The sequence below is a fragment of the Apium graveolens genome, unplaced genomic scaffold (genome assembly GCF_009905375.1).
Source record: "Apium graveolens cultivar Ventura unplaced genomic scaffold, ASM990537v1 ctg262, whole genome shotgun sequence".
NCBI classification, from domain to species: Eukaryota; Viridiplantae; Streptophyta; class Magnoliopsida; order Apiales; family Apiaceae; genus Apium; species Apium graveolens.
In genome coordinates this window covers 79,750-94,426 of record NW_027417736.1, presented here as the reverse complement: position 1 = coordinate 94,426, position 14,677 = coordinate 79,750, and the positions used below count along the sequence as shown (strand labels likewise).

Sequence of the window (14,677 nt, the reverse complement as noted above, 5' to 3'; positions counted from 1 at the left end):
AACTTTGAGCTTCCTTGCTCTTGCTCAAAGCTTTTAAACTTCCTCTTTCTTCCTTCATTTTCTCTTCGAGCAGCTTCCCGCTCATCTTCCACTATCATTGCTTTCTGAACCAGTGCAGCATAGTTCTTAATCTCCAACATTGCTATTTGACTTCTAATCCACGGCTTGAGTCCCTGCTGGAACCTTTTAGCCTTCTTCGCTTCCGTATTCACGTACTCAGGTACGAACCTTGACAATTCTGAAAACTTCACTTCATATTCTGCTACCGACATTTCTTCCTTCCTAAGATCCAGAAATTTCATCTCCAATTGATCTTGCATATACCTTGGCAAATACTTTTCCAGAAACATCTCGGTAAACTTCTCCCAAGATAAGTCTTTGCCTTCCAACAACGCCTTAGAAGACTCACACCAGAAACTTGCTTCATCTTTCAAATAATAACTTGCGTATTGAGCTTTCTTATCATCCTTAACTTCTGCTAACTCAAAGGCTTTTTCCATCTCTCTTAACCATGACTGAGCTTTAATCGGGTCTGGCAAACCTAAGAACTTTGGGGGATGAACAGATTGAAAGTGCTTGAAATTTCCAACTTTAGGGGCCACAAGTTATTGCAAAAGCTGAGCAAGTCTGCTCATCATAGTGGTTTCTGGGTCTTGGGTGGGAATTTCTTCTTCTTGGTGATCTGGTGAGTTGGCCATTTCTTACAAACCTGATTGAGCAATTATTTAGCAATACGATAGCATGACATGTATATATAACAACAATTTCTATGAAATCTATTTTGTGGGTTTTAAGTTTTACCCAATTTGCACATGCAATCCTTATTACTACATAATTCTCATATCAGTGTTGTTTTACCATGGCACGGAATAGGGTTTTATGAACTTTAGAACATGGTTGTATTAAAGCATGACATTGAGAACAGTTTATAAGATAATCAAGGTGCACAATGGAAAGCAATGACAATATAATTATTTAATCAAAGGGTACATAGAGAATATTCTGGATATTAAGGTTCTGAAACAAGGTACAATGAATAGCAGGGTTAAACAGAGGAAAAACTGGAAAACATCCCCCTATCTACCCCTAACTTCCAACTACTTCTACTACTACAACATTGGTCTGAAATACAACAAGACAAATGAGAAAGGGATCCCGGCATCTGACCAAGTATCCTAAAGCCTACCGGCGCTGAAAACAACAACAATCTACGGGCTCAACCAACCGTCCCGTCTAATCACCTAGAATCTCTCTCAACACAACCAACATCCAGCGAATGATCTTATGCAGCCTCCGGGCCTCAGCATCAGCATCACTAGTGGATGGTCCCTCATCCAATCTCCTCCTGGCAACCTGCTCCACCAACTGAATCCTAGCTCTCCACTCCTCCATCACCACTGAAGTCCTCTGCCTAGAATCCTGAATCAACCTATCTACCAAAGCTCCCAACTCAGGAATGCGGGAGTACACAATGTCTCGGTCCTGGGCTAACTTGCCACCAACACTGACAGGAACAGTCTTAGGCATCTCGGTCTCTGGCTCAGGGGCAGGGGTCTCTGAATCAGGCCTCAAGGGTGAAATTTGCATAGGGATCTCACTACTCTCAGAAGGGTCCTCCTCTGGGTCTGAACTAACATACACAGGCTCCTCTGGAGAGGGTGGAACGGGGTCCACAGGGGTACCAGTCAAACTAATCTCTGAGTCCGAGTCACTACCACTACTAGGATCCTAAGAGAAAACACAAAACAGCAACCAAAAACCAATATTAGGGTTAAATAAAGCTTCCAGCTAACTCACACCCTAACTCTAGTTTCCGCTTTACCAATAAACACTTTCCTTAGACTATACCTAATAGTCTAACTCAACTCTATATGAGTCGAACTCTCTCGCGATATAGATATATTCCCAAAATACCACTTTTTAAATCCTAATTTGTCTCAAGGACTAGATCTTGTAGCTCTGATACCAACTTGTGAATCCCTCAATCTCGGGGTTAGGAAATGAGGACTCACACACCTCTAATCTAATAATTAAATACGCATAAACCCCGATTAACTACTAACAGGATCAACAGGATAAATATGAGACAAGATCACAACTACCAATCAAAAAATATAACTTACAAACCCAAAATATTATTAGATAACCAACATCAATTCCGGTTGGGAACCGACAGATAACCCATTGTATCTTTATACACTTCTTTCTAGGCGCGAGCTCACTCATGATTACCACTACCTGCTCTGGCAACCGGAAGCCCTCAACACGGTAGGGACCACCAGGTACGCTCTTACGAGCACTGCGCCTAAGCCTGACAATCTTCTTGTTTAACTGCCATGGTTAGATTAAGACAAAACAAATGAGTATAAAACTCAGCAGGTAACTATATAGCAGTTCTACAATATCAAATCACAATATGCTTCAACAAACTAGGGCATTCTACTTTATTTAATCTAGGTGGCAGATTTCCATATTTTTGGGTTAAGGAAAGGTTTCTAAAGAATAGTATGGGGCTTTCAAGGAACAAGGCTCAAAGCAGGACGAAAGCCGACATTCATCACAAATCATTGCAGGATCAAAATAGATCTTTTGATAGAGGAAAGCAACAGTATTTCAAGATATAGAATCAATCATATGATCAACAATTTCAAGAATCGGGGTTCTCGAGCTTTAAGCTCCACAATAACATAATCAACTCTTTTCAAGGCAATATAAACCAATTTCATTTTCAAAATCAATTTACTGAACAAAAGTTTCAGTTCCCTTTTAAATAATCAATTAGAACCCTTGATTGGATCACTTTATCTTTCTATTTTATTATATACGGGTGATCAGCCCGTATCGACCTCCATTCCGGTCTTTAAGGTACCAATCGGCATAATTTCAGCCTTAAGTTGGACTAGCCCCGCTAGCCTCTTACCATGACTGGACTAGTCCCACTAGCCTCTTACGTCCCAATCCAATCCATCAGGAATTCATTTGGAAAAACCTTGAGTTAGAAAAATAATTAGGTTTTCTAAAATTCATTTTATCATTACCAAGCATTTGAAAACATTCGGACTTTTCAAATCAAAACTCATTCTTAATTCAGATTTTAAGGAAACAAAGTTCAGGGAGTGATTCAAAGATACGCAAGGAACAATTCATAAGAATTCTGTATCAAGGATAACAAAACACTAAATTAGAAGGATCGACATTGATTTAGGGATCAATAGGGTGATCAAGAGAAACATGATATCATTAAACAGGGTTAACAAAGATAATCAAAAGGTTCAATATAATTCATGGCTTAATAGGTAACTTGAACAGAAAAGACAGATTATCAAAGGGTGAAATCAATAGGCTTATCAATAACAGGTTATCAAAAACAAGGGTACTTCAAATCAATATCAGGGTTTCATAAAACGAGGGTTTCATACTTAAACAGTTCAATACTCTACATAGTATGAACAACATTCTCTTTATAACCATTTACATAAGTAATCAGAGTTACTTGCCTGAATTTGCTTTCCTGGAGGTTGAACTACTGCCACCTAGTAAATCCTTTCCTTTCCTAGCCTGAATGCCCTCACGCTCTGAATCTACAATAAAACCAAAATCTTAATCAGATTCTCAACTCTCGTTCCCGGAACGATCACTCTATACGATAACTCGATTATATCTTTGACTCGAGTATACGAATATAGCTTATACATATAAGCACATAGCACATAGCATATAGCATATCCCTTCCTCGTAGCTTTTATACCCTTATATACTTAACAATCAAAGCGTACTCGCTTAACCTTGGCTATTTCTCAAATCACACTAATATAACTCGTACGAGTACAAGATTTATTCACAACCAAATATTTACGTCCATAACTACCACTTATATCTTTTAAAATCATTCAACTTAGTTCCCTTTTTCCTTTGTTCCTTAATTCGAACCACATACTACAATTAAGCAAACAAATTCATAGATATTCATTTATACACTTTCAATCATCCTTGTTGTGGCGCCCTCCAAACCCGGGTCAGAAGTTTGGGGTCCACACTCACACCTTATTTATAAGCTGCTTATAACAATAATAAAGATAATAATAATATATGCAGTGACCCTACTTACCAACCACTACGGACCGCAACAGGTTAAAGTATGCACACAAGCCAAACACACTAATATATTATAAACCGTTCAAATCCCAATCATTCAAACTCAAACTGAGTATTAAACTTTATTACAACTTTTACAAACTTAAATTATCCCAAAAGAAGCCTACTAGCCCAGCTTCCTCAACCCGAACCCCTAGCTCTCGCGCTGGACTGGGGATCTTCGTTACCAACTGTTTCCTTTTTAACTGGAAAGAATATAAATAACATCGCACAAATGAGCTAACTAGCTCAGCAAGTCACAATGACAAAACTGAGAATAATGATCATCAGGTGAACATGATTATGATATCAAGTGAACAATGGATTATGATTTAGAATTGGATATTATACTTTTAATTTAAAAACCAAGTTTACGCTGCTGATCAGTCACGCACTAACCCCGAGCAAGGCACACATCATTGCTCTAACTACTGGATCCAAGGCACACATTGGCCTAACTTGACCATTATATGGTCTGACCACGAATCTGGTCTACAATTTTATAAAAACAATCCAATTCTAACATAATAACAGAATAAGAAATAATAAAAAAATAACCAGAATCATTAACAACAATAAGTGTTTAACAATGAAAGGGTTTCAATCCTTGTAAGGATCAATAAGGTAATTTAAAAGCTTGGATGCTGGGTAATGAAAGAATTGGATAACAACGGAATCAACATTTCAGGGGATACAATGGTTGAGTATACAAGTAATTCAGTTCAGTGTTTGGGATTTTGTTTGCATGTATTTGTGGAGTAGTATCGTATACTTGAGGTTCGTGTTTGGGTATACAACAATCAATAGTCTAGAAAGAATAAGGTTCATGGCTCAAGAACAATAACTGGAATCAGGGTTTGGGTTTCAGTGTTTCAAAGCACTTGCAATATCAACAAGTCTATCAAGTACTACAATATCTCGAGAAAGTTCAGAACACTTGCCTGGTATTAGCTTACTACACTACATTCGCTTCCAATCACAACCGTCTTACTCCTCAACTACCTGTTTCCCTTTTCTACGTCTTGCCTCTTCTGCTCACATATCATAAGTATCTATCAATAATCGACTCATAGAATTCTATTCAACACATACTTTTATCTACCCTTCCCTTTACCCAAATCCGATTAACGGATTGAAAGTTATGCAATAATCAAGTTAGCACCGAATATATAGACCGATAGTTAATCAACAAATCACGTATAACACATAATACATCACGTAATGAATGATATATCATTTATAAAGAAGTCTCGGGTCATAAATAGGCTTTCTGGTATTTAAAATGATTTTTAAAATATTTTTCGGAATTAAAACGGGTCGTTGGATCAATTTTGGGTTAATAAACAGGGTTCGGTTGGCCAATTCTGGCTCCGAAACAATTTTAGAATAATTATCGAGCCTTGGAAATAATTTAGAAAAATATTCTACAGCTCGAAACTATTTTTCAGAATTTTTAAATCATTTTTAAATAATTAAATCTAATTAAATAATTAATTAAAATCAATTAATAATTAATTACATCAATTAATCAATTAATTTTTGAATTAATTGACCAATTAATCAATTATAAATTACTGAAATTAATTAATTAATTAATTTAGATTTATTTTTGAATTAAAAATAATTTTCGGAATTAAAATAATAATTTTTAGAATTTTCAGAAATTAAAAATGAATTTTTATAATAAAAATAAATAGGAAATATAATTTTTAAACATTTTTAAAACAGGAATCCTATTCTTGCAATTTCTGGAAAGTTCAGGAACCTAACTTCATCATCTCCAAAAGTACAGGGACCAAACTACAATTTTGCAGTCCAGTCGCCGGAAAATGTCGGGGATGGCCGAAGAACTCGACTCTGGCATCCTCCCACCACCACAAGCTCCAGATCAATAATACACAACACCAGGAATCTATATCTGCAATCAAAATTCATCAATAACCCCAGACTTGGCCGGAATTTGATCAAGAAACTCGCCGGTTTCCGGCGGGTTCGACGTAAACTTCAAAACACAACTCCCTTCTCTACGGACCTCGTTGATTCATGAACTTGTACGACTAGATTGCAAATTTCACAGAGAACACAATCCACTATATCACAACATCAATCTATTCCAGAATAAGAAACCCCCAAATTTCAATTAAGAACATTCATACGGGTTATAAACCCTGATTTTAAAATTCGAAAATCAAACTCAAATTTGAATATGTTATTGAACTCCAAATCAGATGTATAATATATCAAAATCATCAGGAAAACAAGTTCTATAACATGCAATCATCAAATCATACAAACAATCATCCGAACAAAAATTCATATTTTTCATAAAAATAATTCGAAAATAAATAAATTTCTAGAAATTAAACCTTGATTTCTGCAGTAAAACAGGTTATGGAATCTGATAGAGCTCTTCAAGACCTTCAAATCTGGTACTCGAGCTTTTCAAACAAAGATCACTAACACCTTCAAAAGTTGGTTTGATTCTTGGAACAGTTTATGAATATATGATTTTTCTCTGTAAAATTATATAATTATCTGTCTGCAAATGATTTTGATACAAAATAAAATACGGTAAAAGGCTATTTATATTTACGGAAAATTAGTATCTCGTTGGATCATTCCGGATATAAAACGGTACGTTTATTTATAAAAACTAATCTAAACGGTATCGGTTTTCGGGATAATTATCCAAATCAGTACAACTTGTACTGCGGTCTTGGTCTCAACGCCTGGTTACACGTATTACGAAGTGATAATTGGGATAGTTTAATAAAAAAGCTCCCGTTTATCGAAAATACGGGTTTTATTGATGTACCGAAATAAATATTGTATCGAAAATGTTGCGCCGGGACCCACGCAGAACAAACCGTACGCCAGATCGAAAAAGTCGAAACATGGAATATGCTCGAAATATTACAATTAGGTTAGGAAAGAGTTCTCGGAAGAGTTTCGGGTTCCAAAAACGTAACAATGGGTGACGTCGGTTGGTTCCCGTTTTTATAAAATAGATTTTAAATACCCGGAAAATGATTTTATAAATTTCATATGATTCTTATAAATTCATAAATCATCATAAAAATAATTAGGAAGATATGACAATTATCTATATTTTATTTTGGACATATAAAAATTAAAATACTCAATTAATATTATTTTTGAATATCCAAGTACAGATAACACTAAACAATTAACTCACATAATAGATACTGAACACACATAATAATGATTTAATAACAAAAATAATTACACGATATATCCCAGATATTACACTTGTGATCATCAAAATCAAGTTTTTGACTCTTAATCCCTATGGCCTATTCGGCCTTATCACACAAAATCAATCAAATACGTACTTTAAATCATATAACCACATAACTCATTCAAAAACCATTAAAGAATCATTCCCCTTTCTTTTAATCATAAAAATTCGAACCATAATTATATATATATACGATCAAATTTCTAAAAATTACACCATGCATCCTTAATCATAGCATAATCCAACAATTAAACTACATCTCATTTTATCAACAACAATTCGAACCAAATCATACATACATGCTTGCATGCAATTCAATTTCAACTCATCATTATATCAAACACTTCATTTTCATCAAGTACACCAACTAAATTCCTTAACACAATCGAATTTCACCTAAATCACAACATGCATCCACTTATTCATCAAATTAACCCCTATTTAACTAAATTCCCATTCGGCAAAAACTCAAATTTACATCTCAAGGACAAATCAATGACATGCATATCTTGATCTTCTTTAAAACTAACATGCAATTACTTTTATGCCATATAAACTTAGTATTTACCAAGATTATCTCAGAAAAATCAAATTCCTCTTCTTAATTAGCAAAAAGCCGAAGCAAAAATCCACATGCAAACCTTAATTTTTGATTTTCTAAGCAACAATCATTTGTACACATTCATTTACTTCCTAACACAATCAATGGAATCATTTTATCAAGCACACACTCGATTTTCATCAAAGAAACAAAATCCTTTTTCAAATCTTCAAGAAATCATAACATGCAAAGCTAAAATCAAATGATCACACCATGGAAAATCCACCGACTCTCCTTTGGATCATGGCCGTGGTGGCCGAACTTGAGAGAGCCCATAACGGGTCTCTTCTCGAGTTTATGACCTCCAAACATAATTGAATTCACTCTCATGGTTATGCATCAAGAAATGGTTTTTCTTGAACACTACCATAGTGATTAACCCACAAAACTTTTATAATTACTTACATGCAAATAGGAATCGAAGTGTATACCGAAAATAACAACTAAAGGTAGCAATATCTTTGTGTTTGAGTATGTTTTGATGGTTGCATGCAAGTGAGAGAGGTGAGAGATGAGAGAGCCGAGAGAGAGTGAGAGAGAGTGTTCGAGAGAGAGAGAGAGAAAAGAAAAGAGAAGAGAGGAAAGAGTGAGTGCACGGGAAAGAAAAAGAAAATGGGGGAGGGAGGGGTGATTTTATACTCCACCAAAGCAAGGGCAAAATGGTAATCTATTAATTCCTTTTTGGCTCACACATTCTTTCTCTTTTTACTCAAATGCAACAAAATTCAAATATAAAATATATCTCTCTCGGAAAGTCGAGAATTATCAAAAATGATAATTTTAACACGTAGGTCTCGAAATTAGCTTTTTATCCATTACTCATAATAAGAATTTGAGTGAACGGTTGATTTTATATGAATTTCGCAAACTTGCTTTATCTTACTCGAATGATTTTATAAAAATGCGCGAATGTTAATTAAACCTTTATTTAAATCACGTAAATCCTTTAAAATTCACAAAATTGACACTGAACACATAGTCATGCACCCAGTCAAACAATCACACATATACAGTCACATAACGACTCAGGTCTGATCTTAGAATTTATCCCTTTTTAATCTTTATGCTCTTTTACGTGTACCGGGTCACGTTCATCCTGACGGCCCGACGCTCAGCGTTTCGATTACGCTTCTCAACGTCTTTACCAATCAACACGTCACTTAGGACGAAATACTTTATTTACTCATTCATTTCATTCAATCACACATAATTCACATTTTATATTCTTTAATTCCATATTATGGCGGGTTCCGTTCTACCTGACGGCCCGACACCACAGCTTATTTTTTAAGCTGACTCTTTAAATTGAAACGTTTTTTATCCACGCTCCTAAACTCTGGTATACTAGATAAGACAAATAATCATCACTTCGTCACATAATTATAATCACATCACATAACACATACTTTATTCACTTAATTTCGTCGCAAAATTCTCAGTCGTCACAAAAATAATATTTCATATTATTATCATTATATATAGTATAATTTTGTTTGGATCAAGATATCAATGATATTTGAACCATTAATTTTATTATTATATGTATAAATAATAATACAAAAATTTGTTATTTGCGCCATTCGAACATATTGACTTGGGTAGTGTATAAATACTAATATATAAATATTTACTGTTGACGGGATTGAAATTTAGGAACTTGAGTTGTGTAAAAATAATAATATAAATATTTATTATTGGTGGGATTTGAACGTGAGAATCTGAGTGTTGTATATTTTTTTAGTATTTGAATCTAACGATTCTGATAATTTGATTAAGAAAATCTGACGATCATAACCGGGGATAACTAAACTATATATATATATATATATATCAAATTGTAGCACATTCCGATTATTATAGTTTAGTATAGATGCTCATTAAATTGTATCAAATCAATTCTCTTTGTCGAGAAGTATACGTTTAATTTGGGTACGGAGGTTAAGAAAAAAGTGAACTATTTATAGAAAAAGTAAGAAAATTGGGTAGAGTGATGGAGTCTGTCAATATTTAATATATATAGTTAGTGTAGTTAAAGAAAGTAGTGGATGTGAGTTGGTATAATCATTTTTTATATAATAAAAAATTTACTATTTTAAAATAAGATATTTTTAAAAAAAATGCATGGAGGAGAGGGTGTATTAGCTAAGTTGTAAAAATAATTATGTGAGTTATGATTATGAATTATGAAATATAAAGAACTAGATTAGTTACCGGACACATACCGGTTATATTATAATTCTTTTATAAAAATAAATTTTAAAATATTTTAAATTTTAATATGTATTATATTTATATCATGTTATGATGCTGAGAAATAAAATAAAATTATAAATAGAAATGTTTAAAAAGAGTATAAAAAATTATAATATTTTTTATAATATTCTTTTTATTAATTATAAAATATGTAATAAATTGATGAATATTTAAATTAGTGAAAATTTAAAAAATTATGAGGGAGAAATGAGAAATGAGAAAGAGAGAGAATGAGCGTAGGTTATAAATGAAAGTAAGATTTTGAAAGTATAATTAATTAGGAGAATATATTAGTGAAACATGACATCATCACATTAATGTGTATTTGATTATAATGTCAGTTATTTAACGAGAGTTTGACACATAGCAGGAATATGAGATGTACTTTATTAGTTACTATAGTTTAGATAACTGTACTAGTGTCTTTCAAGTTACAGTCTTCTTCCCAATCTTCTGCGCGACCTCTCAAATTTTGGAGACCTTAATTAAAATTAATTTAAAAGGTTGTTTCACACATTTAAGTTGTATTTAATGATATTTTGTATACACATAAATTAATTTAGAAGAGTGTCTCCCAAATTTAAGTTATATTTTATATTTTTTTACATATAAGATTTGAAAATTTTAGGATCTAACGTATTTACAAAACTTCATAATGATAGAAAACAAAAGGAAGATGATGGATTAATTTCTCTCACTTATTCTTGAATAATTTTTTTCACAAAAAACAACAATTTTGGAGAAAAACTCTATCAAAAATTTTATTCAAAATTTTATTTCTATATTGTAAAAGATTAGAAAAAAATAAAATTTATCTAATTTTAATATTTTTATTTTCTCTCCCAAAGACATTTCTTTTATTTTCTATAATAAATTTTGGAACACAATCAAGTACTCAGATCTTACAGCAAACTCCAAGAGCTCAGCTATTTGGAGTCTTAAAATAAAATAGTAGAAATATTGTGAAAAAACTACCCCACGGTATCCCGGTGATTCCTTAAATCATTAAGACCCATTAAGATTTTCTTACAATTCCTTATTTTTAGCTAATCTCTCTCTTCTTATAATTTTTATTTTATACTATATATTTGAAAGAAGTACTCTTCTTATAATTTTTATTTTATACTATATATTTGAAAGAAGTACGGTTTCTTTTCTCTTTCTACACTTTTTGTAATAATGATATTTTTAATGATAAAATATCATATAAAAAATGGATGTAGAGAATGTTGTTTGGGTGAGAATAATTATTGATGTCTTAAATTACTAAGATCCCATATATTATACTAAATCAGCTTAAAACTCGTGCGATAGAGGGATGCAATTTTTTTTTAATATTATATAATTTTTTTAAAAAATTATTTTGAATTGAATTCTTTAAATTGTTCGTTAATTTTTTTTATATTTATTTTTTTAAATGATATAACTTCATGATAATTATATTAATACACTTATATGTTCATAATTTTTTTAAAAATAATTAAACCTATAAGATAATAGTCCTCATACGGGAGAAAAATAATATAATTATAGCCATTTTATAGTTTTTTGAGAGTAAAAATATAATATTTCTATTATGTTGAAACCTTAACAAAAATATTGTTTTAGAGAGGTTATTACTTAATCGATAAATTATAAGAGTTATTTGAAAAAGACAATAATATTGATTGAACGATATAGTTTTATTTATAATTTTATGTGTGTTTTAATAATCCTAATAATAATAATAATAATGCTTAGTTAAAAGTTAATTTTTGGTTCATATTAATAAGATACGAATTATGCTTAATCTGATATTAATTTGATTTATCCTGTATTAGGGTTTACAATATTTTATTTTAGCGTTAGGCCCATTATTACGACTAAATCCAACTAATTATTTTTAGTTAAATTATAATTATTTATATCCAGATCAATAAGATAATTTTGATTTAACCCGAATAGTTAGTATATATGATCTTGTTTTAGTTGGTCGGGGTATATTTTGATTTTAATTTTGTGTGAGTTTGGATCAATTGTATAATTTTTTTTTATCTTGGTCTATATTATTTGTTTATTTAATTTTAATGTATAGTTTTTTTGTCGGATCAGCAATATTTATTATTTTATCTTAACCCGAAAAATATATTTAGTTTGCTTAAATTAATTTTAGTCCGAAAGTTTAGTTAGAATAAAATAGAACTAAATATGGATTATAATTTAGAACTGGAAAAAGAAGTTAACTTTAATATTTATTCATAATGATATAGAGTTCGATATGAAATATAATTTATATTATTAGAGGATGTTGATTATAATATCAATTAAAATTGAAATTGGCCGATCCAGATTAGTTAGAATTAAAATAATTAAATAAAAATAATTAAATAATTTACCACCAATCAATAACCAAACTTTTTAATATAATTTTTTAATATATAGTATAAATTTAATTAATGAACTAACAAATTTTTGGAGACTCTGGGTGCTAGACTCATTAGTTCCGCAGCCCTGTATAAGTTGTAAAAAATGAAATCCAACATGTTAGTGAAATCCAGTTCATAATGCATTAAATTTAAAGACCTACACCACAATCAGTTCCTCGATCAATTGCCGGGAAATTCACACACAATTGCTTGTTGACGAAGACATAACTTACCAACTCCTGTAATTCAGGGGTTGTGGCAATAACAGATTACTGTGGCCTGCAGGGGTCCTATGATTCTCGAGTACATTTTAAAATCAATAACCAGGACCTTAATTATCTTTTTGAGCCGCCTCCCTCCTCTCTCTTCTCTTAAGGATTTGTCAATTTTCAAGTAAATTGAGGGGTTTTTACTGGTTTTCTCTAGTGGAAAGTCACAATCACTTCATTTTTTTATTCTCGTTGATTTCTTTTCAATAAAACCCAATTCTTTTGGGTATTTGTGTGTCTCTCCTCTTTGAGTGTGTATCTGTCTCTCCTTTTGGAGTGTTTGTTATGTTTTTGCTTAGTCATGCTTGGGTTAATCTTGTATTGGATCTGTTGAGGACGAATTTGCTGATATTTTTGTTGATCTGCAAAACATGTATCGAATCTGGGACGGTGATGATTATTGCAAGAGCTCACCTTTCACAACCAAAGATTGTTCATCTTTTATGGGTTTACAATTTCGGCATGTCTATAACTGGTATCCGGCATGTAGATAGCTGGGGTGCCTTCGGCATGTTTATAGCTGGTGTCCGGCATGTAGATAGCTGGGGTGCCGCTTCTCCAATCTCATTTTATGCGATTGTTGTTTTTGAACATTAGGCTAACCATAGTTTTTACGTGATATGGTCAATTGCGATTTTGCTATCTTCAGAGATGCTGGTGCAATTTGGATCGCCTGAGATGTCTTTGATTTCGTTTTTAGCTTCAAGAATTTTTAAATTCTATGTGTTAAACGATCAGGAAATAAATCATCTAATAGATTTTAGTATGTTATTTTTTTTATCACCTGGTTGTATCGACAGGTGGGGGTTTGTCCCGGCTGTATTATATTCAATTTAATGAAAATCTTCTGCATTTGTCAAAAAAATAAATCAATAACCATTATACATTCTAATTTATCTGTATACTTGTAAATCGTCAATGCATCCCGAAGTCCTGAGATGATATTATATGACGTCACACGTAATCATATCCAAAATGTAAAAGATTTATCCAGTGTGTGTCATTATAACATTTTAACAATAATTATCATATGATTATAAAATATTTTTATTGATTGAGATTTTCTTATAAATACCCATTCATCATACCTATTTAAAAGCACCTAATTAAAACTTTTACACCTAATTACTCCTTCCTTTTTTTTTTTGAAATAAATCACTTGCATATATTAAATATCATCAAAAGCAAGATTACAGGCAATAAGATCCGGAGCAGTAGAAATCCACTCCTGAAGACCTGACATAGAACATGCAGCCCTAGCTAGTACACGGGCTACCTGGTTCGCAGATCTATGATTAAAGACAAGTAACACTTCATCAAAGTGTTTAAGAAGTTCACTACAATTTTCAGCAATCGTATCAAAGTATGATGTACCCCTCGTGCCTTGAACGGCCTCAACCAGAAGTTTAGCGTTTGACTCAAAAATAAATTTACTGGTTCTCCATTCTTTAGTCCAATATAGCGCCTCCTTAAGGCTTAGAGCTTCTGCAACTCGAGGATGAAAACTACCCCTCATTACATTTGATCGAGCTCGAACAAAATGACCTGCATCATCTCGGACTACACAACTTACCCCAATCACTCCTTGACCCAGTGTACACGCAGCGTCCACATTTATTTTCACCCACCCAGATGGTGGTTTATGCCATGATCTATTTGCTTGAACCTGACCAGATCTCGGCTGAGGTGTCTCCATAGCTCGTCGCCATTCTGCTAGCATGTTGAGTGCCATGGCTTTAACCCCAAAAACAGACAT

At 32.5% G+C, this 14,677-nt stretch overlaps 1 protein-coding gene across 1 annotated transcript; it reads right to left on the bottom strand.

Moving 5' to 3' along the window:
* Positions 1-14,089: 14,089 nt before the first annotated feature.
* LOC141700627 (uncharacterized) lies at positions 14,090-14,677 on the bottom strand. Its single transcript, XM_074504334.1, has one exon. It carries the CDS (start codon positions 14,675-14,677, stop codon positions 14,090-14,092), a length of 588 nt encoding a protein of 195 aa, XP_074360435.1.

Coding starts and splice junctions, on each gene's coding strand:
- LOC141700627 (XM_074504334.1), bottom strand. CDS start 14,677: ATGTCTGTTTTTGGGGTTAAAGCCATGGCACTCAACATGCTAGCAGAA.